The sequence below is a fragment of the Sceloporus occidentalis genome, unplaced genomic scaffold (genome assembly GCF_023333645.1).
Source record: "Sceloporus occidentalis isolate IW3139 unplaced genomic scaffold, rSceOcc1.0.p SCAF_3, whole genome shotgun sequence".
NCBI lineage: Eukaryota > Metazoa > Chordata > Lepidosauria > Squamata > Phrynosomatidae > Sceloporus > Sceloporus occidentalis.
In genome coordinates this window covers 186733164-186758845 of record NW_028316983.1, presented here as the reverse complement: position 1 = coordinate 186758845, position 25682 = coordinate 186733164, and the positions used below count along the sequence as shown (strand labels likewise).

At 38.8% G+C, this 25682-nt stretch overlaps 1 protein-coding gene across 3 annotated transcripts in view; it reads left to right on the top strand.

Annotated features, from left to right (window-relative positions):
* Nucleotides 1-25682, top strand: part of SMCHD1 (structural maintenance of chromosomes flexible hinge domain containing 1) — a 137926-nt gene that overhangs the window by 53050 nt on the left and 59194 nt on the right. For all 3 annotated transcript variants that reach the window (XM_089517128.1, XM_089517129.1, XM_089517130.1), the window contains 11 exons: nt 1334-1478; nt 5119-5215; nt 5868-5940; nt 6890-7029; nt 9878-10012; nt 11094-11321; nt 12652-12800; nt 17795-17883; nt 19968-20086; nt 21828-21995; nt 22272-22397. In XM_089517128.1, coding sequence (XP_089373254.1) covers nt 1334-1478; nt 5119-5215; nt 5868-5940; nt 6890-7029; nt 9878-10012; nt 11094-11321; nt 12652-12800; nt 17795-17883; nt 19968-20086; nt 21828-21995; nt 22272-22397 — 1469 coding nt within the window. The remainder of the gene's footprint in view (nt 1-1333; nt 1479-5118; nt 5216-5867; nt 5941-6889; nt 7030-9877; nt 10013-11093; nt 11322-12651; nt 12801-17794; nt 17884-19967; nt 20087-21827; nt 21996-22271; nt 22398-25682) is intronic.

Here is a 25682-nt window from a genome sequence, read left to right as displayed (position 1 = left end):
TTATTTTCTATGGGGTTGAGCATACTCTCTTTTCCCCATACGTGGGCGGGGGGGGGAACGGATCCCCGCATATGGGCTGGACAGACTGTATGTTCTATTTTTATCAACCTGTAATCTCTGTAATCTAATATTATAATTGGTATATAACTGGTTTATGTTACAGCATAATAATGGATTTAAAATCCATATAAGCAGAACGAGAGAAAAAATATGGTGATAAAAAGGGAGCCACATAGCCTATTGCTCATTCTTGATGCTCTTAATTCAAAGGGCCATGGGCAGGTCAGAATCTGGGCCACTGGAAGTAGCCTTCCTTTGGGGGGGAAGAAGTTCATTTAGAAGTGGTGACTGAATTTTAATCAAGAATTCTGATGTGATTCTCTAACACATTTTAATATATGATATGGAGAATGACCTGGATGAAGTTGAAGGGGGGGGGGGAATGATGTTATAATTTGTAATTAATACATTTTGTTCCAAGTTTTTTGACCAACACTGTTAAACAAATATGATTGTTTGTGATTTCGAATATGAGTAACAGGTGCTAAGAAATACCTAAACTGCAAAATCACACAAACCAGTCAATGCATGAGACTAGTTGACACTAACTTGGCTAGAAGATGAGAAATTGGCCATAATACTGTGTATTTTCTCTTCCCAGCCCTTCCCCTCTTTTGTAAAAATTCCCCCTACAGTATTAGCTATTTTTCACCATTACACCTTTGTTACCAGTACCTAGCATAAGGTGTGCTAGGTTGTGTATACTTACCCAAGCACTGGTGTCATAGCAAAGCATTAGGAATGGTTGTATTAATCATAATTAGTATCAGTCTAGCTATGCAGTGCTTGCAGTTAAGGGATCCAAAGAAGTCATGTGTGAGGGGGGGAAAGGGAGGCTAGAGAATTTGCACAATCCTGTGACCTATTTAACTGTTACCGGTAAGTGGCTATCAATATGTCTACATCAGACCTCAATGTGTCTGTGACAGAGAAAGAAATGCCTACAGATCCAATTCCAGTTTTCAGCTTACAGGAATAGACCAAGCTTCGCTACAGTAACCTTAATGTTGAGTGTATTTTGATATACTAATCAACTCTTTTGTCACAACATCAAACATTTTGTGTGACTGAAATAGAAATGTAAAGTTATAATATGTCTCTCTTATATAAAAAAGCAGAAATAGTATTTGGTCTTTTGCCAATTCAGAATGGTTTATTCCACAATTAAGGAAGTACTTACTTAAAGGTAGTAATTACAATCAATATATCTAAAATATAAGTACAAAAATGTTTCTTATTGAAGATGTGAATAATTTTTTTTTCTCTGCCTCAGAGGGCAAGCCTCAGAAGTTTTCAATTGGTCTTCTGGATCCTCCATTTAGGGTTGGGCTTCCATTCAGTATTCCTCTAGATGTTCAGGATGAATTTGGTCATTCTACTTATCTGACAGATGATATTATACCAGTCCTAGAAGCCAGGTAACTGTCAGTTTTATGTTTTGTTTTTAGATTGCTTTTAAAGAAAGGTCCCAATCCAGTGAATCTGTAATTCACTTAAGGATGCACCGATACAGCTGGGTGATAATTACTTAATAAATTAAGCTATCTGCATGTGAACATGGAGATATTGTCTGTTAAATCTTTACAATTTGTTGGTTACATAAGACTGATGGGAAAGATAGGGGACAGGTTGTTGCTGAAGGACAGCTTGTTATTTTTAATATTTCACTGTGACTTGTGTTCTTTAACTGGTGATGAAACGAGTGGGACAGAGACTAGAATGACAATGGTGGAAGACTTGGAGTGAGTCCAACCAAACACAGTCTATTGTTCATTGGAAAGTGCATGCAGTGGTATTGGTGGCAGCAAAGAAATTATACTACTTCTTTGAGGTCTCTACCTCACACATGTGGGTTGTGCGCCTGCAGAGTCTCAAACAAAGTTCTAGAGCTGAGTAGCTTGGTGGGGACACCCTACCCCCTCCTGTCTGTCAAACATGTCAGAGCCAAGCTATACTCTCCTCAGTTTCATTTCTTCCACCATTGAAGCAAGTTCCCTTTCACAGTTGTTCTGCTAAATAGCATCCCTTGACTCAAAGGGGGGGGGGAGATCATTTGATGGCAAGGGCCTATTCAATACAAAAACTAACAAAACCTTGGACCACCTTTGTAATGTTTGGTTGACTGCAAAGAAAATGGGTATTAGCACCCAGAGGTAACAATATTGCCCATTCATGCCTCTGGTGCAAACAATCTTCTGAGTCCTCTTTCTCATGCGATAATTAACCAGTTAGTTCTTCCCAGACATATTCTCAACAGTCCTCAGTACATCAACAACATCCCTTCAGACAATTAAAAATACCAGTCTGTCACTTCAAAGAAGCCGTCTTCTTTCTTGAAGTCGCTCTTTTTACTCCACTCTCTGGACGACTTTTCAGCCAATTATAATACACCACACTTTTGCAATACACCCTATTTCTTCAGGCTCCAAAACTAAACAGCCGCTATTTCAACTGGTGGAACATCACCACAGATATCTGGGTATGTACTGTCATCTGTCCAGGCTATGCCATAGAGCAGTGACATCCAAACTCTGGCCCTCCAGGTGTTTTGGACTTCAGCTCCCAGAATCTCAGATGGCTGAGGCTTCTGAGAGCTGAAGTTCAAACACCTGGAGGGCCAGAGTTTGGACATCACTGCCATAGAGGTTTCAAATATTCTACCCATTGGCATATTTCACCACACCCTGCCTTCCCAGACACTGTTAGAAGAAATCAGTGCCTTGTTGCAGAAGGACAAGGTCTAAACATGAATTCAGAGAAATCCATTTTTGAACCGACAAGAAGTATCGATTATGTAGAGGCAACTCTGGGCTCGCACTCTAGCCATGCATAGCTACAAGAGTGGGCCTTCATCTGTGCCCTCATACATACCTGCCCTACCTCCCTGCTCTCACGTCTGTATTTTTTAATTCACTTTATTTGTATGTCACCTTTCTCCCAGGTAGCTTCCACAACAACAAACTGAAAACATTTACAAAAAACTTAAAACCAATTTAAAATCATCACTTTAAAACACTATAAAATTGATTAAAACTCATAGAGAAGTTAAAAACATAAAACATACATCTGTATTAAAAACACTGCTTGCTTAAGCATTAAAAGCTTGCTTAAATAAGAATGTTTTTGCTTGCCAGGAAAAGGAAAGAGAGGGAGCCAGCATAGCCTCCCGTGGAAAGGAGTTCCAGGGGATGGGGGCAGCCACTGAGAAGGCTCTCTCTCTCATGTTCTCTCCAAGTGAGCCTGTGATGGTGGCAGGACCAAGAGGAAGCCTTCCGCTGATGATCTTAAAACTCTGACAGGTTCATATGGGTAGATGCAACCTTTCAAAGGCCGTATATGGCTACATGATGAACTTTGAAGCTGAGCAGAGGGTAGCTTGGTGGGCTCTGACTTGCTTGATAGCTGGGAGGGTGTAGGATGTCCATGCCAAGGTACTAGCTCTAGAACTTTCTGTTTGGGACTCTGCACAGTCACACAACCCACTTATTTGAGGGCACAGATGGCCCACTTGAAGAACCACAGTTACGGGTAAGTAACCTGTTCTTCTGAAATGTCCCCATCTTAAAAAAGGGTAGAAATGATGACCCAAGTGACTACTGACCAGTCAACTTGACATCAATACCAAGAAAGGTTCTAGAAGAGATAAGTAAAATCAGTCTGTGCACACTTAGTAATGACCACAATTCTCACTATGTATGCACTGCCTTACACAGACCCAAGGGTTTCTCAAAAACAAGTCATGCCAACTAATGTTATCTCTCTTTTTTGATAGAGGTTAAAAACTGGTAGATCACGGGAATGCTGTGAGTTTAATATATCTTGATTTCAGTAAGGTTTTTTGACAACATCCTCCATAATATTCTTGCATGCAACCTTTTGAACAGTGGGTTAGACAGTGTTACAGTTAGGTGGATCTGTAATTAGTTAACAGAGTTGAACCAAGAGAGTACTCACCAATGGTTGTTCTTCATCCTGAAGGGAAGTGACTAGTATGCCTCATGGGTCTGCCCTACGTCTGGTTTTGTTGAACATTTGTTTAAATGACTTTGATGATGGAAAAAAGGCATGCTTATAAAAATTGCAGATGACAGCAAATCGTGGGAAGAGGTAGCTGATATTTCAAAAGACAGGATTCAAAATGATCTTGACAGATTGGAGAACTGAGCCAAAACTAACAAAATTAATTTCAACAGAGATAAATGCTACGTCTAGGCAGGGAGAATGGAATCCACACATATAGGATGAGTGACACCTGGCTTGAAAGCAGTACTTTCAAGAAGTAAAGGATTTAGGGGTCTTAGTTGACCATAAACTAAACGTGACTCAACAGTGTGATGCAACAGCCAAAAAAGACAATGCAATTCTGGGCTGCATCAACAGGAGTATAGTGTTCCAACTTAGGGAAGTGTCAGTGCCACTCTATTCTGCCTTGGTCAGACTCATCTGGAATACTGTGTCCAGTTCTGGGTACCACAGTTCAAGAAGGATATTGACAAGCTGAAACATGTCCAGAGGAGAATGACCTAAGTTGATCAAAGGTCTGGAAACCAAGACTTATTTGGAATGTCTTAGGAAGCTGGATTAATTTAGCTTGGAAAAGGGAAGAATGAAAGGTGACATCATAGTCATCTTTCAATATGTGAAGGAATGTAGAACATGGAACCAGCTTGTTTTTTGCCAGTAGATTCAAATTACAAAAGAAGTTCCACCTAAACATTAGGAAGAACTTTTTTTATTCTAAGACTTGTTTGACAGTGAAATGTCTCAGTAAGTGGAGGGCTCTCCCTCTTTGGAAGTCTTTAAACAGGGCATCTTTCAAGAGCACTTCAGCTGGATGTTTAGTTGGACTATATGTTCTTCATGGTCACTTCCAACTTTAAAATTCTATCATTCTATGGTTTGTTTGTCTTTTGAAGAATCACAGTTACAGATTATCATCCTGTCCTTTCCTGTATCCTCATGGGCACCTTGTTTCATAAAACACTTTGTATATCTTTCTGTTGTAGTTTAAAGGTGATCAGATAAATTCTTAAATTAATTTGACTTTTAATTTTATAGTGGTTTAACATTACAATATGAAGAAGTAGAAAGAAGACCAAATTGTACTGTTAAAGGAATAACTGCTAGAGGCCTTGTGAGCAGTTTGCAGGGAAAGGTGAGTTGAATGTGTTCCATTATGGAAATGATACCTTATTTTTTAATATAAGTGTGTGATTGTATATACAATGGACTCTTCCCATCTGGTTCCAACCCCCCTCCCCCGTGGGTGGCAAAAACCTCAGACGGTTGCACCCCATATTATTCAGTGGCGATAATGTGCACACACTGCCATTGAGTAATATGGGGCATGATGATCTGTGGTCTGTCGAGTCTGCAGATTGCCACCCTGCCAATACGAAGGGCCCACTGTATGCAGTCTTTGTATAAAATATTGTAACAGGTAATTCTTTAAAAATATTTGATGTATTTAATGATGCATTTGAAATCAACTGTGTACCTACTCAGTTCAATAAGTTCTTTGCTGATTATTAATAATAGCATTGTAGTAGTTGATAAACTATCATACACTAATGATTGTATTAGTGGGTAAGTGTTTTTCAGAAATCACAGTTTTGTAGTTGAGGATATTCAGATAAATGCCATGCAGGTAAATAAATAAACCTGAACTTGTAAAGTCCTTTTTTAGAAGAGGAAACTTCTAAATCATTTTACTCTTTGTTTAAGAAATCGTTTTCACCCCAAAAACTAATATCTAATGCAGTGATCATTATTCACAATTAACCTTTGACGTTATTACATTTTGATAGAACTTTACTTTGAAGATCAGTCTTCCTGGATTGAAGGAAGAATCCCAGCTTTTGAAAATTAAACTTCTCCCAGGTATGAGAAAAGTGTTTGAATGCTATGAAAGTATTTCCTCGAAAGAGTATCATAAATATGTGAATGTTATTTTTAAAAAACGGTGCAGTGGACCCATGCATTACGGGGGGGATCCATTCCGACCCCCCCCCCCCCCGGCGTAAGGCGAATTCCGCCTATGCTTGAGCCCCATTCATTTGAATGGGGCTCATGACACCCCCCCCCCATTCATCTGGATGAGACACGCTGCCCCTTGCACTCCCTGCAGCTTGAGCGCATGTGCTCAAAGCCACGTATAATGCACCCACATATAACACGGGTGCACTGTATACACGTTTAATCCATAATATAATGCAATATAGTATTGCATAAATTTTCATTGTCATGCAAGTAGGAGTGGTTCCTTATTTTCATGTGTCTCGAATAGTTGGTTTCTCTAAAACTGACAGTGACCTTAAACTAATTTGTATTTGGGGAGAATTAAACTAAAGTGATTTGGCATTTTATATGTTTTTTAGTTGTTTTATCTATCCTCTTTAAACAGTTAAGTATCTTAAGAGAAAAGCAGTTTCTGTGCAACTGAGGTCCAAAACACTGCAGAAATAATCCAGTTTGAGACTGTTTTAAGTGCCCTGGCTCAATACTAAGGAATTCTGGGCACTGTAGTTTTGTGGGACATTTAGCCTTCTCTGTCAGAGAGCTCTGGTAGCACAAACTACAATTCCCAGGATTCCCTAGCACTGAGCCAGAGAAGTTAAAGTGGTCTCAAACTGGATTATTTCTTCAGTGTGTTTTGGACTCGAATTGTTGTATTTGGTATCTGAAGTAAAGACATAAGAAATTCTTTTTATACTTTGTTGTGTAACCCTTTTAAAATGTTGTGTTTCTTTAGGTTTTCATTGCTATCTTTGTAGTTGTTTGAATTTTCAAAATAAACAAGAAACTAATGTCCAATTTCTAAACTGAACAGGTCCCCCTCGGCAATTAAAAGTCAAGCCAGATTCTGATATCTTGAAGATTGAGAATGGAACAGCATTTCCATTTCATGTTGAAGTGCTGGATGAAGTAGGAAACCTAACAGCACAGCCCAAACTAATTGTCCATTGCAAGGTAGATCAATGCCTTCTGTTGCTTTTCTTTAATAATATGACATCAGTTTGTTAAGATTTGTTTTATTGTTGTTAACCACCTGTGAGTCATGGCAGCTGTGGATGGGAAATCTCCAAGATTCTCTGTCCTCCACTGCTTTGCTTAGGTCCTATAAATTCATAACCACGACCTCCCTAATAGAGTCTATCCATCTAGCGTGCAGTCTTGTTCTTTCTACTTCCCTCTACCTTTCCTAGCATTATTATTTTTTCTAATGAGTTGTGCCTTCTTATGATGTGTCCAAAGTATGACATCTTCAGTTTGATTATCTTGGCTTCCAGGCAAATTTCAAGCTCGATCTGCTCAAGGACCCATTTGTTTGTCTTTTTGGCTGTCCATGGTAACCTCAGCACTCTTCACCACATCTCAAATGAATTGATTTTCTTCTTATCTGCTTTTGTCACTGTCCTGCACTTGCATCTGTACATGGTATTGTCTCAGGGATTGCTCATCTCATTATGGCCAGATGAGGGTTTCTTGAAAATGCTACTACCTGCAGAGGCCCACATAACTGGCAGGCAAGAGAGACCTTTCTTCTCTTTTGCTCCCAGATTTGAAAGACACTTCCTTCAGAATTGTTAAGTGCGCCACCATTCAAATAAAAGGGATTCCAGCATACGTGAAATTTTCCTTACACAGTGGAGTCCAAAATGGATCCTGCGCATATGGCAAGGGCAGACTATACATATTTTTATTCTTTCCTTCTAAAGTGGTTTAATTGTGAAAATAATTTTAATAGTTTTTACTATTTAAATTGGTTTTACTTGTATGTCAGACACCCTGGGTACTTTAGTTGTTTAATGGAAAGACAGGGTCGAATAAATAAATAAATGCTATTATGCTTCATCATATTACAGTGGACCCTTGTTAAACGCTGGGGTTTGGTTCCAAGATCCCCCATGAATAACAAAATTTGTGGATGTTCAAGTCCCATTAAATATAATGGCATAGCAAAATGGTGTTCCTTATAAAAAATGGAAAAATCAAGGTTTGATATTTGAAATTTATCCTTTTTTCGAACATTTTCAAACCGTGGATGCTTGAATCCATGTATAAAAAATCTGTGTATAAGAAGAGCTGGCTGTAGTTTTCCGTCAATATTTTTTTCTTATTTGAGGTGGAATCTTGTTCAACATATTAAGTAAATACATTTCCTGTCTAAGCTCATATTTTATGTTCAATATCTTTTCTATCATAATGTGTACCTTCCTCCAACAGGCCTTTAGTTTGGGGCATCGCCACCACATATGAAACCATGTACCTCCTTTTTCTTGACACTTCCAGCATTCATTAGAGTTTGTTTTGTAGATCTTTGCAATCCTACTAGGAGTTAAATACCACCTATGCTCCATTTTAAAATAGTTCTCCTTCAATCCCTGTGCCTTTGTAAATTTCTTTGTTTTGGTTCTACCATACTTTCAACTTTCTAGTCCAATCATCCTATCACAGCCTGAGGCCCATTTTATCATTTCATCTGTTATCAAATCTTCCTGTTCTCTATTCCTTAAATACTTGTACAAATTTGATGTTCCTTTCCTTGGATCAAAAAAAATCTTATCAATTTCCATGCTATCTTCAAATTCTTCAGTTTTTTTATCCATCAGCCACCTTTCTCTTAACTGTAGATACAAAAAACAATGTTAGGGTCAAGTGGGTTTAATTCATCTATTGATTTTATTTCGTATTTATTCAAGCTGATTTTATTCAGAAGATATTTATATGTAAGTCATCTATCTACCTTTTCCCATCTTCCAATGAAAGCTTCTTGTGGTGACACCCAGAGAGGTTTCCTTTATATGTTTTCTTCTTAAAATTCTCCCAGACTCCTAACAAAGCAAATGTAGGCATGCCAACCAAAACGATTAGTAAATCCTTCCACATTCAGTATTTTAGTGTTATCTAGAAGAATCCAATTAGCTCTCCATGTTAATGCACTTGCTTGATAATATAATTTTAAATCAGGAAAACCCTCACCCCCTCTTCTTTTTGTCTTGTCATGATTTTCCAATTAATTCGTTGTTTCTTACTATTCCATATGAATTCCTTTATATCTTTTTGCCATTATTGTAATGGTTTCTCATTATTTAGTATGGAAATACTTTGAAATAAAAAATTGATTTTGGGCAAAATCATCATTTTAATAGTTTCTATCTTTCCTGATAGTGATAATTGTAATTTTTGCCACCTCTCCATGTCTTTTTTAATTTCTTTCCACAACACTTTATAATTATTGTCAAAGAGGTCCTTATTCTTATTAGAAAACCAAATTCCAAGATATTTAACTTTACTTTGTATTTTACAATTTGTACAGGTTTCTATCTGTTTGTCTTCTTCTTTGCTTAAACTTTTGGTTATAATTTGAGTCTTTTTTATGTTAATTTTAAAACCAGAAATCTTGCTAAATTCTTCTTTTATATTGAAAAGTTTTTTACTTGTTGGGTGGGATCTTCCAGAATTATAACCAAATCATCAGCAAATGCCTTTAATTTATATTCAAGTCCTTTAATTCTTAGTCCTTTTATGTCTTCTTCTTTTCTTATTTTATTCGACAAAACTTCCAGTACTAAATTAAAAAGTAAAGGAGATAGTGGGCATCCTTGCCTGGTTCCTCTTTTAATATCAATCGTACTTGTTCTGTTTCCATTAGCCATTAATTGTGCTGTTTGTTTTTCATAAATTCTTCTTATCCGGGATATAAACTTTGTTTCCATTTCCATCCTTGTCAAGACCTCTAACATAAAGTTCCAGTTCACATTGTCAAATGCCTTCTCAACATCAACGAAAACTAATCCCAACTTCATCATATTAGTTTTCAGGCGCTCCCGACCTTCCTGTATATGCCGTGGACTGCAGCAGTGCAGGATCAAATATCTTAACAGGACCAGTTCTGCATATACAGAATATAAAGAAGGACCAAATACTTAAAGCAAGGATTGAAATACCTGTAAGTAAACTACATATTCAAAGCAATCCCTAATTTTTCAAACTAAAGATGTGGAACATTTGGATACTGCACTGTCTGGTTGCTAGGAACCCAGTCAATTTTTTAGTCAAAGAAGGTTGTTTTTGGAAGCAAAATCCTTTGAGTTGAAAAGGAACCATGCTTGGCCTTACTCACAATTGGTGCTTGTCCAATTTATGTTCTGTAGAAGCACATTTCTGCAGGCTTGAATAGAATATCTTTTTATGATCAGGGATAATGAAAGATAAGTTAGAGTAGAAGTGAATCAGATAGATTTGTTGCTAGTGAGTAAACACTTGCTGGCACTAGATTCATTGCCTGTCACAGAGTCTAATCTGCACTTCAGAAATAATGCAGTTTGACACCGCTGTAACTGCCATGGCTTAATCCTGTGGAATTCTGGGATTTGTAGTTCTGTGAGATATTTGGCCATCCCTCTCAGAGAGCTCTGCTGCCACATCAAACTGCAAACCCCAGGATTTCATAGTATGGAGCCATGGCAGTTAAAGTGGTGTCAAACTGCACTATTTCCGCAGTGCAGATGAGACAATAATAGATTTTTATATGAATTAAGTGGGTTCTAGAAAACAAATTGACCTTTACGAATGTGACAAATATAGTTTAAAAACTGGAAACCTATAAAATCTTGAAAAACTGGATTTACAATTTTTAAAGGATTTGACTTCTTGATTTGAAGAAATATCAGAGCATATGTGATGGATACTTCTTAAATCTTTACATTTCAAGAGCAAGTCATTAGCTTTTCTCTCCTCAGATGACAGGGCCTCTGCAAGATTCCTTTTGTTTAGCCTCTTTGTTTTTAAACAGTTTAAAAATATTATATGCCAAGGAGTGAAATAAAAGAATACACAGTGCCCTAGTTTAAATTGTCTTTTTTGGTTCTCACTCATAATTTTTTGTTAATAAAAAAGACACTGGTAAAGATTGATAAGCACAATTGTTAATAAGATTGTATTTTCAATTCTTTAGTTAAATATTGTGAGCTAAGAGTTTTTTCATTAAAACTTTCATTTGTTCTTTCTCCTTATACTTTTATAATTAGAGTTGTAAAAATGTGCCACCACTGGAGAAGACTATTAAAATGCTTCCCAGTAGCCGTGTTGCAAAACTACATATATTTAGTGTTGGGGGAGAAAAAGCTATTCAGATCAAGCACCGGGATGAAATTAACTGGATTGCAGGTGACATGATGCAAAATCTTATTTTCCAAATGTATGATGAGGGGGAAAGAGAGATCATAGTAACTCCAACTCTGGCCGAAAAGATTAAGGTAAGCATTTTCAAGAAATTGAAACTGGTTTAAAGGAAAGGAGCGATATTAGATAGAGAGAAAAGTGTGTGTAAAAACGGTGTTGCTTTATTTCCATTACTGACTGAAGAGTCTCAGTTTACATTACTTGCAGAAATACTTACAAAAGCAATTTAGTAAATGTACCAAGGAATTTGCATTCCTAGGCCTTTCCAGAGGAAGTAATACAAGATATACAGCTGATTAGGTTACACTGATGGTGGTGGTGGTGGTGGTGGTGTGCCTTCAAGTCATTTACGACTTATGGTGACCCTAAGGTGAACATATCATGGGATTTTCATAGCAGGTTTCTTCAGAGGAGGATTGCATTGCCTTTCTCTGCAGCTGAAAGAGTGTGGCTAGCCCAAGTTCACCCAGTGATTTTATATTCTTGAGATGGTATTTGAACCTTGGTCTGCAAAGTCATAGCCCAATACTCAAACCAATGCACCATGCTGGCTCTCTTATCCTAGCGTGCAGAAATTTCAGGACAGGCATAGATGCATAAAGTTCCAAGACAGAATCCTGTAGCAAGCTTAAGCTTTACTCTTAATTTCCAGCCTTTTCTCAGTATGTATTTTGCTTGACTGCTCTGCAATTTATAGCACTGGGATGAGGTGGGCTGTCCAAACTTAGAAGAAGTTTGAAGGGTTTTTTTAAGATCATGGTGGAACATGAGGTGGTCTGTAAGGTTTGTCAGACTCATGAATGCTAAAATTTCAATTAACAACAGTAGTTACATTCAGCTGGTGTGGGGGAACCTATTACAGTTGTCTGCCCTTGGAAATTCATCAAGTCTAGTAGCTTCCTGAATGTTTTGGGGAATTTTCCGGTGGATATTGTGAGGTATCATATTGAAGCCTTGTCTTGCTGTGGAAAGGTGAAATGCCTAAAAATAAATAAATCATGACCTTGATCACTCTTGGAGGAAACCCTTAGAAGCACTCTGACACTGTAGAGATGACCTGGCTCCCTGATAGTCTGTGGTGTGTAAAAGGGTTCAGGTTTACTTTTAAAAGTGTTTCAGGGATTCAAAACTGAGAGATTATATTTGAAGGGATGTTAAGACTGTTGAATCCAAAGTACTTTAAAAGATTCTGTATTGTTCTGTGCTTCTAGAATATGATACCAGTAAAACATATTTGTTCACATTAAATTACAAATCTGTGCTAGAAATCAATCACTAACTTAATTTAAAGCAAGGGCTTTAAAGAGGTCTTTTGGCCTCCTTTAATAGATCAAAAGGAGCTGATTGGAAGAAGAGGTTACTTTAAATTCCACCTGATACTATAGATAATATTTTATTTCCTAGGTAAATTGGACCCCAAAGATTAATAGAGAACAATTGCTTAATGGTATGTTACCTGATGTGAAAGTGCCAACATCTGTAAAAGATCTCCGCTATTGCCAAGTTACATTTCATGATGAACATGTATCTTTGGAAAGTGATTTTACAGTCAGGTTTGTACTTCTTTATTCCTAGGGATTTTTTAAAATGTTCAATAGCTGTTTCTTTTAATTATAGCAGACACTTTATTCCTAGGGATTTTTTAAAATGTTCAATAGCTGTTTCTTTTAATTATAGCAGACAAGAACACATTTTTATTGTAATTTGTACCTGAACAATTTAAGTAGTTAAATTTTTGCATCCTCAATATGGTATACATTATATGTTACCTACTTTTAAGTAAATTTATTGTTGAACATAATGGCTATGTTTTCACATCATACAGCGCGCCCACTCCATACGTGGGTGCACTATACGTAGCTTTCGGTTTACTTGGAAGCTGCGCTGTAAACTCTATGGAACGCGCAGCTGCTGCGCGCACACAAGCCCCATTCATTATAATGAGGCTTGAGCATAGGTGGAATTCACCTTAAGCGGGGGGTCCGAAACGGATCCCCATGTAAGGCGAGGTTCCACTGTACTATACATAGCTTAGTGGACAAAGACAAGTTGGAACAAGTCGCAGTGTGCCTTAGGTATGCACATTCAGCTCCTTTCCTCCACTGTGGGCAAAAAGAAGAGTGTAGATGTTCTTGTTTCTGTTCTTAGCACAGCATGTTATCTAGACCAGTATACTGTGGCTAACATTAAATACAATTAGTTGCAAATAAATCAATTTCAAGCTATAAATACTGAAGCTTGCTTGTTTAAGCTATCTATAGTTAAATTTAACCACAGTTCTAAATATGAACAATATGGCAAGCTGTGATGAATCACAAAACAGGAGCAAAACCTGAATTCTTCCAGGTGTATTCATGTCTAGGGTACATGAATCTGAAGCTCATTAGGTGTTGTTTTTACCTGTATATGTCTCACTAAATTGGTTTGCCACACCATACAACTATAGCCAATGTAAAGGTGCACAGTATCCCAAAAATCCAGTTTCAAAACAAGTCAGTATAAAATTGGGGATCAAAATCTGTATCGAATTAATAGTCATTGGAGTTGTATGAACTACATGTTCTTTATGGTCTCTATAACTCAAACAACTGCACCTGCGCAGTCCATCTTTTGGAGTATTCTAAACCATTCTGAAGAATTTTGATGGTAGCCTTGCCCACCTCTGGCAGCGCTATGTAAGGGGCCAACCGCTGAAACCCACTAGTTTCTTTTCGTCGGCTGCTGCAACTGCCTCATCAGGATCAGCATTTGCATACTCAAACTAGAAGACATCTTCTGAAGATCTATTGCTGTCATGGCATCTCCAGCCATGCTAGCCCTCAACTTCGAGGAAGTCAAAGTCGAGTATAGAAAACACAGCTTTGATCATGACTGATGTCGATTTCTCTAAACGAAAGGCTATGAGTACATTGGTGTAGACCATATAGGTCCACTAAGAAGGCCAGAGACAGTACCAGAAACAAGTTGTCTCATCGTTCATTGACCTTTGGCAGGATTCTCAAGGTTGAGGTGCAGAGTGGTCTAAAATACAAGCATAAGAAGAAGAGATCAAAGGAAGACACCTCGACTCTCTTCTTCATGTTTGACTGACACTTTGGCTGTCTACTCCCTTCCATGGAGTTTCTTCAGAGATAGTTTTTTGTGAGGCCAAGCTTTCCCTTGCTGGCTTCTTCAAAACGGTGATAACAGAGTTAATCTCTACCCAGGATAGAAGGTAAGAGAACCACGTTTCAGAGGGAGAAATACAGGAATCTTCTGTCATTGAAAATTACAGTTTCTCTTTCTCCAGCTCAAGTTTCAATACAAGGGAAACATCTTCCAGCAATTCCATGTCCTCATCAGCACCGACATTGGTACCATTCTAGGTCACACTCTTATTCCTGTTCTGACAGTGATTATGCTTCTTCATATCAATAGTACCAAAGTTGATGACACCATTGCTCCTGTCCGTGGGCTGTCCATAGCCGTTGATACCATGGCTACTACAGATACAGATCCTCTACTTGGGAATCCTGCTTTTCGACCAGCACCAGCCATTCTGGTTGTTATACTTGCCATTATAGGAACGTGGCTTTCTTCATCGTGGTCTCTGTGTCTCACACATTAGGGTTTTGCGCCTGTACAGAGACTCATTCGGAAGTTCAAAGCCCTGCCCACTCCTGTGCACTGAGCATGTCCAAGCCCGTCAGTCTAGCTCCACCCTCATTTCTCTTTCGTCTGCTGTTAGAGAAACCTCACTTTGGCCCTCTCCAGATGGGCCCTTTGCGGTGCATCCACGACGTGCTAGGGTTGCCTTGGGCCAGTGCGTGCACACGCCCCGCAACTCTAGCATGTTGTGCACGTGCCGCCGTTACGCAGCGCATTACATACGGCGTGTGTAACCATTACGTCGCAGCTGCGCATCTTCCATACGGAGTGGCGCAGCTGCGACATATATGCGCCGTCTTTGGCACTTTGCAGCGCAACAAAAAGGAGCCGCTTTTTGAGCTCTTTTTCTGCTGCGCAGCTGCGCCGCACAATTTATATGCTGTGGCGCAGCTGTGCAGTAGAGAGAGGCGCCGAGGAGGCACCTCTTCTGGGCAGTCTGTACCCCGCCTTTGATTGTTATCTGCTGAGTAGCCTCCTATTTATACCATTTTGCTCTTATATTTTGTTTATTTTATTTCTTTATTTTATACTTTGTTTCTTTCTTTAAAAAAAACCTCTTCCATATCAGATCTTTTAGCTGCCCTTCATCCCTCCACCCCCCTTTCATGGCCTCTACATCTCTTTTTAAGCTTTGTTCTACCTGTTGTAGAAAAGTTTCGTTGTTGGACAGATACTCCCTATTTTTGTTTAGGAGAGGGTCACATCATTGAGCGCTGGTTGATTTATAAGTTCTTTACACCTCAGGCCTTGAGAAATCAAGCTCAGAGACTTAACATCCACTGTTGGGAAAAGTCAGTCAGTCGCTGATCATGCGGTTGCTAAGGGCCCATTGTCATCAGTTTTGTTGCATCACCTCAGAAATTACCGAAGACATTGAAGGCTGTTCTGAAAGCAACTGCACCTCCAATATCTGTGCTGGCCACTTCGATACTGATCACTACCGATTGTGGTCTTTCGGTTCTGACAGCTACCTGTTCTGTTCCATCGGTACTGTTCGATCTTGATCATGGCATAGTTACTCTGCCTACTGCTTCTCTCTCTGTCCAGGAGGTGCCTTCAGTCTGTCAGACCTCCAAGACAGCTCACTCCTCCAAAACAAAGAAGTGTGCTGCTGCCTCTACAGATGACACTGATTGCCCTGAAGGGACGGAAAGGCCTAAGGAGAAGAAAAGGCATAAACAGCCTAAGCCACTGACATTGGCTTTGGCTGGAGTAACTCCGATACCAACATTGAAATCAGTGCCTTCTGGCCCTACACCATCCAGTACCAACGTCTATTACACTTGCTTCGGTACCAATGGTGGAATCGATACTGAAGGCGATCCTGGTGACAGTAACATCAAATCCTGAGGTCATTCTTCTGCTGGTTTCGAAGCCTTCTACTATGATGTCTCCATTGCCCCTGGTATTATCTTCACTGCCATCGCAGATATTTGTCTGTCCATCCGGGGATTTCTGCTTTTCTACTCCTCGTCCTCCATCTCACCAACTCTTGCATCTTTGAGTGGACTGGTCCCCTTATCATACAGGGAGTGTACTGACAGATCTAATTCGTCTTCAAGGACATACTGCTATGGGGATGATTCCTCCTACACCTCTGCTTCCTTTATTGATTGAGAGCAGCATGAGGACTATTGAAGGGAGAGACCTTCTTCTTAACGCTTATACTCACCATCATATTGAGACCGCTATCATAGAGATTCTTTCAATCTCTTCCTCGGTACTGAGAATGCTTCAGGTCCCAGTCTTGATATCCATCTCAGTACCGATCTTCTCAGTCTGACTTTACGTTCACTGCTCTACAATTCCACCTTCACTGTATCTTTGCCCTCCATCACGTAAGCCATCTATCTACCCTATACCATCTTCCAATGAAAGCTTCTTGTGGTGACACAAAGCAAATGTAGGCATGCCAACCAAAACGATTAGTAAATCCACATCCAGTAATTTAGTGTTATCTAGAAGAATCCAATTAGCTATCCAGGTTAATATGCTTGCTTGATAATATAATTTTAATCAGGAACCCCTTCACCCCCTCTTCTTTTTGTCTTGTCATGATTTTCCAATTAATTCATTGTTTCTTACTATTCCATATGAATTCCTTTATATCTTTTTGCCATTCTTGTGATGGTTTCTCATTATTTAGTATGGAAATACTTTGAAATAAAAAATTGATTTTGGGCAAAATCATCATTTTAATACTTTCTGTCTTTCCTGATAGTGATAATTGTAATTTTTGCCACCTCTCCATGTCTTTTTTAATTTCTTTCCACAACACTTTATAATTATTGTCAAAGAGGTCCTTATTCTTATTAGATAACCAAATTCCAAGATATTTAACTTTACTTTGTATTTTACAATTTGTACAGGTTTCTATCTGTTTGTCTTCTTCTTTGCTTAAACTTTTGGTTATAATTTGAGTCTTTTTTATGTTAATTTTAAAACCAGAAATCTTGCTAAATTCTTCTTTTATATTGAAAAGTTTTTTACTTGTTGGGTGGGATCTTCCAGAATTATAACCAAATCATCAGCAAATGCCTTTAATTTATATTCAAGTCCTTTAATTCTCAGTCCTTTTATGTCTTCTTCTTTTCTTTTTTTATTCAACAAAACTCCTGCAGACCTGGTTTGCACAAGGAAATCCATTAGTAGTGGATTGGTCCTCTGGCCATTTCTGAATGAATCTTCACAGTAAATCCAATCTGTCATTCCCTACACTAGGTATCTGCTGGCTCTAATTATTTCATATCGAAGTGAAGCAAATATTTCACTGTATTTTATATTTTGATATTTAGTATTATTTAAATGAGGTGATATATTGTTTGATTTAATGTTTATAGTTTGGTCTGATTACTCTAAAATGAGTATTTGTTCTGAATTTAATGTTTGTTTCTTTTAGACCACTTGCTGATGATCCAAAACATATAAAATGCAAACTAAAAGGATCAAATATATTACAGATGGGTGAAACACTACAAAGTGAAATAGGTAAGTAATTATAATTAGGGAACATTGAAACTGTAAGTTTGTTTTCTTGTTTTCCATCTTTCATTTCCTTCTGTATTGATAATCTTCCTGAAAATGTATATAATACATATTTGCACACTCATTTATCTTAATATGCACATTTTTAATATTTTTGGTAAATGATAAAATATTTTGTGCACATTTTCACTATTATACCTATCATACTATATATTGATTTGGAAATTATGTTGTAAAATTTTGAAAGGTAAATGTCACCATTTAATTAAGCCCCAGTTTATATAGAATCCAAGGAACAAATTTGTTAATTTATGAACTAAATAAATATCTTATTCATTACTATGTGTAACTCTTTTAATATTTTTGTATTGTTACTCCTAGATCTGGAGAATATTTATTTATTTATTTATTTATTTACGGTATTATACCCTGCTCTTTTATTAATATCTTTGATGGAACACTGAATGGAGTGTAAGCTATAGCAGTGTAAAGTCAGTAAGTTGCACAGGTTGAAATCTTGCTACCATTCCTTACTTGCGCAAGTCTCAGATAAATGTTGGTATATAATAGTTTAGGATGAATTGCCATCATCATAGTCTGCTCACAATTTGATGAATATAGAAAGTCAGTATTTCAGATCTTGGTGAAAGTTATATTTTTACACTGTTAGTGTAAGCTGGGTCATCTCTAAATATACATCCTGTTCAACCCAGTTCTACGTAGTTGTTGTATATGTGCTTGCTGTTACTTGTCACCATCTGTATTGTTGCACATTGTTTTTGGAAATAAACTCAGGTTTTTATGGATAATTACAGTAGTATTTATTTAATAATGTGTTGTATGACTAGGCAGTGTACAGCAGAACAAATAAACTGCTTGGAAGCAAAAGGAATGGACTGCTGTTTGGAAGGAATCAGTAGCTCCATGTGCACAAACTTTGAAATGGGATTACTAACAAAATCTTTTTTTTTTTTAAACTGGGATACTTAAAACATTCTGTGATCTTACATTTTGAGGTTTTGTGGTTAGACTGTCAGGTCAGGACTTGGCAAATCCAGATTTGTTGAGTCAAGAGGTTCACTGGGTGACCTTGGCCCAATTCTCATAGCTTGATGTACCTCATGGGGTTGTTTGGAGGGTAAAAGGAGAGGAAAGTTCTGTATGCTGCCTGGATCTTACTGGAGGAAAGGCAGTATATAAATGTAACTAAGGAAGAAAGAATGCTTGTGTTGCTGACTAAGATCCTGCTTAACAAGAATCTAGGCATTTTAGATAATAGTAGCCTAGATAGCTATCGCATAATATATGATTTAATAATTAAGGCTGACATCCAGTGCTCACCTGCCTGAAAATAAAACCTTATAAACAGCGGTTCTCAACTTGTGAGTCGCAACCCCTTTGGGGGTCGAACAACCCATTCACAGGGGTTGCCTAAGACCATCGGAAAACACATATTTCCAATGGTCTTAGGAACCGAGACACTGCAATTTTATGGTTGGGCGTCACCACAACATGAGGAACTGTATTAAAGGGTTGCGGCATTAGGAAGGTTGAGAACCACTGTTATAAACAGTGTGGATCAACACGGCTACCCTTGGATATGGGTCATATGCATGACAGTGTCGTAAAATTGGAAGGGACATCTTGTCTCTGCTGTTGCCATGCAGATATCTATAAGTTATTGTAAAGTGTCAAGGAGGTCTATGAATGTGTTTAATATTCTGTGTAGGTTGTAATCCTGTAATCTATAGTACAGATCAGGGTGGTGGGCCTCTAATGGTAGGGACCCTGAACCTATCAGAACCTACATCTTATTTCCTAGTGCTACTGCCCCACTCGTACCCTCCCACATTTCACTTTAACACAAGTTGTGCTATGAGTCTATACATTTCTTTTTTATTCTGGGTCATGTGCCTTTTAAAATGAAACTATAGGGTTAGTGAGCAGCATATTAAGAAGGTGTGGAGCCCAACTCTGATGTTCATTGTAGCCCTTGCTATAAGATTATATTTTCAATATTACTTTAATTTATTTTATAAGTTATACATTCAGAATTCTCACAATTTCTAATTCTTCTTCTTTTAAAGAGGTGATGATTACAGATCAGCACGGAAATCACATTCAGACCCTACCATCATCTTGTGTGACTTCTTTTGGAATTTCTGGAAATGATCTGGATAGGTCAGATCTGAAAACTATGTGGCAGGTATTCCCTAATATCCCACAATATAGTATTTATATCTGCAAGAGGATTCATATTTAAACAACAAGACAAGAAACTGGTGCCGGTACCTCTTAACATTCATATAGATATGCAGAATGTATGCTTCAGATGATCATGGTTTCTCTGCCAACGTTTCAAGAATTCTAAGGTTTGGCAAGAGATCAGATTTGAAACAAAAAGAAACATTTTTGAACTGTATATATAATAATTTTTATGCAGGGGTTTCCTGATTATTTCAGGAGTTCCTCCATTGCGAAAACTGCCTTAGACAATTACTTTTGAGACTGTAAGGATATTTATTTATTTAATTATTTCCATGCTTAATCTCTTTTGTTTTCATGGTAGTTAAATTAATAGTAGCAATTTTTTTTTGTTTACATCTACAATGAAAGAGGAAAATATTCAGAGGTGAACAACAAATGTAACTTTGAGTTTTCCATTAACACAAATAGGGAAACACAGAAGATGGCATATTTTTCATTATCACACAATGAAGCAAAGTGTAGCAAAAAAATTTCCTGAAACTAAAATTAAACAGATTTTAATTGTATTTTTTAAACTCTGCTGTGATCCAGCCTTGATCCAATTGGGAGAGGCTGGAAGATATGAATAAACTTTGTTGTTGTTGTTGTTGTTATTATTATTAAATGTTTTTCACTTGGATCCTTATTAAGAGGGGATCTAGTAACATAATGAACAATGTCCACAGTCAGTTTTACAGAACATAGCATATTGTGGTTTGAACAATAATTTCTTATAGTAACTTTCTAAGAAAATACTTAATTTTGTAAAGACAGTGCTACATGAAGCTAAGACTAAAAAATAGAAACCTGTGTTTCTCAGAACACAGTCATTTTTCAGGTGCCACAGGGCCTTCCTAGTGGCACCAGCTTTTGTCAACTTTCTGGGTGATGAACGTGTGGTAATGATGATGAAGACAGCTTTACTTAGTATTGAATTCAGTTACTGTTTTGTAACTCATGCTTTGTCAGTTTAGTAGAGTATATGCTCACATTTTCTCAGGAATTCTGTGGCATGCAACAGGTTTAACTCCTTCAAAAAGACACAGGGTTGAAAAGATGCAATTAAGTTCATCTTTGCCCAGAGGAAGGTTACCACATGATCACTTTCTTTCTTCCTCTTTCCAATTCTTGCTTCCATTGTTTGTTGTCTTTTCAAGCTCTGTTTTTGCCCGTTCTTCTGCATGTCCTATTCTAATAGTCATGGTGATATTGGCCTTTCTTTTACTACATTGTTTTCCATTCACTGTTCCTCTGTAATCAGGGTTCTGGGTCCTGTGCAAGTCTCTATGCATATGGGCCTACAAACAAAAGTCTCCCAACCCTACATTCACATTCATTCATGCAAAGCAGGACTTGAATGTATTTTCAACATGACTTGCCATTTCCTGCATGTTAACATGTTGTTCATTTTACCTCTGGCTTCCAGACAACTTTCTAAACCCTTTAGGAAACCCCTTCCCCTTTTTCTGGAAGAAGAGTTCCATTTTGAGAACAGTGGCCTCCTTATCTTCTCAGATCACCCTTCCTTTAGTGTCAAAAAGATGCATAATAAAAATAAAACTGAACTCTGTATGTTTTAATAGATGCATGTTTATTCTTCTCAGGTCTTTACTGTGAAGTATTTTTTTAATCACATTTTTACAGAGAAGAAAATTCAGTGGCATTTTCTTTCCTTATCTTTATTATATAATCCTTTGTAGGAAGATACCCAAACTTTTCGTGTCACAGGCATCAGGTTTAAGCCATGTGCACCTGGAATCAAAGAGTTATGCTTTGCTTGGCGTGAATTTTCTCATTTTGTGAGATTAAAATTGGTGGCAGGACCTCCAGCCAAACTGATGCTTGTAGACTGGACAGCGTTGGAAGAAGTAAGTGTATGTCATGTGATACTAACTTAAGTATGTCATGCTGGCAGTTCTTTCTATAAGTTAATAAGTTTTAGTAATATGAAATACTTAACATATTCTCTAGCATGAAAGGTAACAGTGAAACAAAAGGAACAATTTATATCAAAATACCTGTTATGATCTGTTGTTTCTCAATGAGCCATTCTCTGGGGGTCAGCAGTAAATGACATAGCCAGTGAATACTGTAAATTTCTAGCACATTGCATAATTTCATATAGTCTCTTTTTCTGTTTCTAGCCTCTGTCAGTGATTAATGGCAAAGAATTACACAAACCTCTTATAGTCCAGGTCTGTGATGAGTGGAATAACCCATCTTCTGAACCTAATGTCAAAATCAGCCTTTTGAAACCTACAAGTGTAAAGGTACTTCAGATCTGACTGTTACTCCCCATTATATCTTACATTCTTAAATACTTTGGAATTATAGTTCTTCTTTGTGGTCTCTGGGAATCACACAAAGGGGTTATTCTGCGCCTCCGTAGTAAAGCTCCAAAACTTCTGGAATCACTAGGGAAAACTTAGTTTGCAACTTTTTGGCAGTAACTCTGCCCATTATCAGTCCTGCATCTCTCTAGTTCCTTTCATCCACCGTGTGAGCAGCCTGAAGGAACTATTTGTGGAATCGCTATTCTCCAAATGATTTTGGATTGATTACTTCTTGTTGAATTTGATTCTGACTGTTTGATCATTCTATTGGACTTTGTCTCGGTGATTGACACAAATCGGTTGACCCTTGGACCTCTTTTAACGGATTACATTGTTTCGCCCTGGCCTCCCACTTTACTTCATTCAAACGTGCCGTTTGTGGAGGTAAAATCCCAGGCCAAGATCCCCATGATACTTGCCTACTCTGTTTAGGGAAAGATATGTTTCCTCTTGCCCATTCTGCAAATTGCTGACCCCCAATCCTGAAAAAATCAGGATTCCCACCTGAAAGCTGCACTGTATCAGCAGGCTCTACAACCAGCTTCTACCTCTGAGGCCGAGGCCACTTCATCTGTTAAAGAGAGCCCCCAGAGATCTAAATCTGATGACACTGCTGCTGGGGATCACTCTCCCAAGCTGAAGGGCAAGTCACCTAAGGACAAGTTGTTCAGGCATGGGCAGAAATCTGAGAGGGAAAAATCTGACCGGGAAATGTCTGACTGAGATCGTGGCTCCAATCCCGCGTCTCTAACTAAACGCTCTTCGAAGTGCAAACACCATGCTAAGGAGACCTCTCCCTTGAAGAGGGAAAAGTCACCTGAACACTCCTCCAAGAGTTGCCGTTTGGCTTCTCCTGTGGGAGAAAAGTCTGATAAACCTAAGCGCCCCCCTTGGCATCCTAGGGCTCTGACCCCACTCATGTCCATGTGGACCCTGACACCTCATTGATCTGAACCGCTGGTTCTGCTGTCCAGGGAACCTTTTCCGGAGCTCCAGTTGGTGCAGCCCAATCTCGGCTCGGAGTCGGTGAGATTCAGGAACCTGACCCTCCGGTCTCGATGCCTACTTCAGCCATCCGCCGTTGGACCAAACTGCAGCTTGCCATGGACATCGAGTTGAAGTGACGGCTGAAGTCCATTACAAGCCCCACCACGATGTGGTTGCTCAAGTTTATGATGACCCCATCTTTGAAGAATTTCCAGACCTGGTTTATGATGATGAGACTGATTGTTATTACACACCAGTAGATATTAATAAACTCTGCAAGAACTCCTCAGGCATGCATCGCTCTCCTTCTCTGGCGCGACGCAAACCTGCTGCCAGGGTCACTACACCCACCAAGCCTCCACCAGTACCTGTTCACCATGGGTCTCTACATGAGCATCCCCTACCTCGGGCCCATTCTGATACCTCACCGGGATCATCCTGGTCTTCTTCATCTAAGCCAGTGGTTCCCAACCTTCCTAATGCCACGACCCTTTAATACAGTTCCTCATGTTGTGGTGACCCCAACCATAAAATTATTTTTGCTGCTACTTCATAACTGTAATTTTGCTACTGTTAGGTAAATATCTGATACGCGCAATGTATACACTTTCTAAATGTGAGCTTGCATTTTTCAACCTGTAGGGAAACTACTTTCTTTAAAAAAAAATAAGAATTTGGCCCATAGGTTGCCACTTCTCTCTGGACTGCTAAGATAAAATGGCTTAAGACTACATAGTTTGCTAATTCACAGGCAGCCTAGTTCTGCACAGAGAGGAGCAGAAATAAGTTCACTTGGCAGTGAATGAGCTTTGTTGTTGGTGGTGTTGAGAGCCTTCAAGTCCTTTCCTGATTTATGGCAACCCTGAGGCGAATCCATCACACGGTTTTCTTGGCAAGATTTGTTGAGGAGGTTTGCCATGGATTTCCCCTGAGGCTGAGAGAGTGTGATTTTCCCAGGGTCACCCAGTGGGTTCCCATGGACAAGCAGGGATTTGAACCCCAGTGTCCAATACTCAATGCTTTTGAGAAGGCATTAAACGTGTTGTTGTGTGTCTGGCTTCAAGTTTTTTCTGAGTTATGGTGATCCTAAAGTGGTGTGAACTTATCACAGGGTTTTCTTGGCAAGATTTGTTCAGAGGAGATTTGCCATGGCCTTCCCCTGAGGCTGAGAGAGTGTGCTCTCTGGTGAATTCAGCTGTCTGGCTGCCCCCAAGGCATTGTTTCCAGGGAGTGGAAGCATCTGAAGTCCTTGGGGTCCAAGGAAACACAAAGCCCCACAAATGGGTGGGTTGGCAGTTGGGCAAGAAAAAGATAAGGGACAAAAAGCAAAGGAGAACAACAGAAGATGCGCCCCCCCCCCCAAAAGGAAGGGATGGTGATTCAAAAGGGAAAGGGGAGAGAAGCAGGGTGGCCAGGCATCCTCATTTTCTAGGACACATCCTATACTCCAGTCTCCTGTCCTGGAAGAATTCCAAACTGTCCTCCATTATGAGTAGGACTAAGAAGCAGGGATTTATATTTATAGGAGTGTTTTTAGCTGTTGTTTGATCATGTCCTCCATTCTCCGTGGATGGGAGAAGACAGAAGAAAGAAAGAGACAACCCCCAAAAGGTGGAAGAGGCAACAAGGGGGTCAACTATTTTAGGTCTGATCCTAACCAACAAGGATGACTTGGTTAATGGGGTGCAAGTGGTGGGATCATTAGGTGGAAGCGACCATGTTCTGGAGTTTGTAATACAGTGGAAAGGAGAAACCAGGCATAGTCAGACACACATTCTGAACTTTAGGAGAGCGAATTTCAATAAACTTAGAGAAGAATTGAGGGCGATTCCATGGTCAGAAATACTAAAAGGAGTTCAGGACGGATGGGACTTTCTCAAAAGGGAGATACTGAAGGCACAATTTCAAACAGTTCCAGTGAGAAAGAAAAATGGGAGGTGTCTCAAGAAACCAGGATGGATGACTAAGGAACTTTCAACCGAGTTAAGTTTGAAACGGAACATGTATAAGAAATGGAAAAAGGGGGAAATCACGAAAAAGGAATTCAAAGAAATAGCAGGCATGTGTAGGGGTAAAGTCAGAAAAGCTAAAGCACAGAATGAACTCAGGCCTGCTAGAGAGGTTAAAGACAACAAAAAGGGCTTTTTTGGATATGTCTGCAGCAAAAGTAAGAAGGAAATGGTAGGGCCACTGCGTCGAGAGGATGGCAAAATGTTAACAGGGGACAGAGAAAAG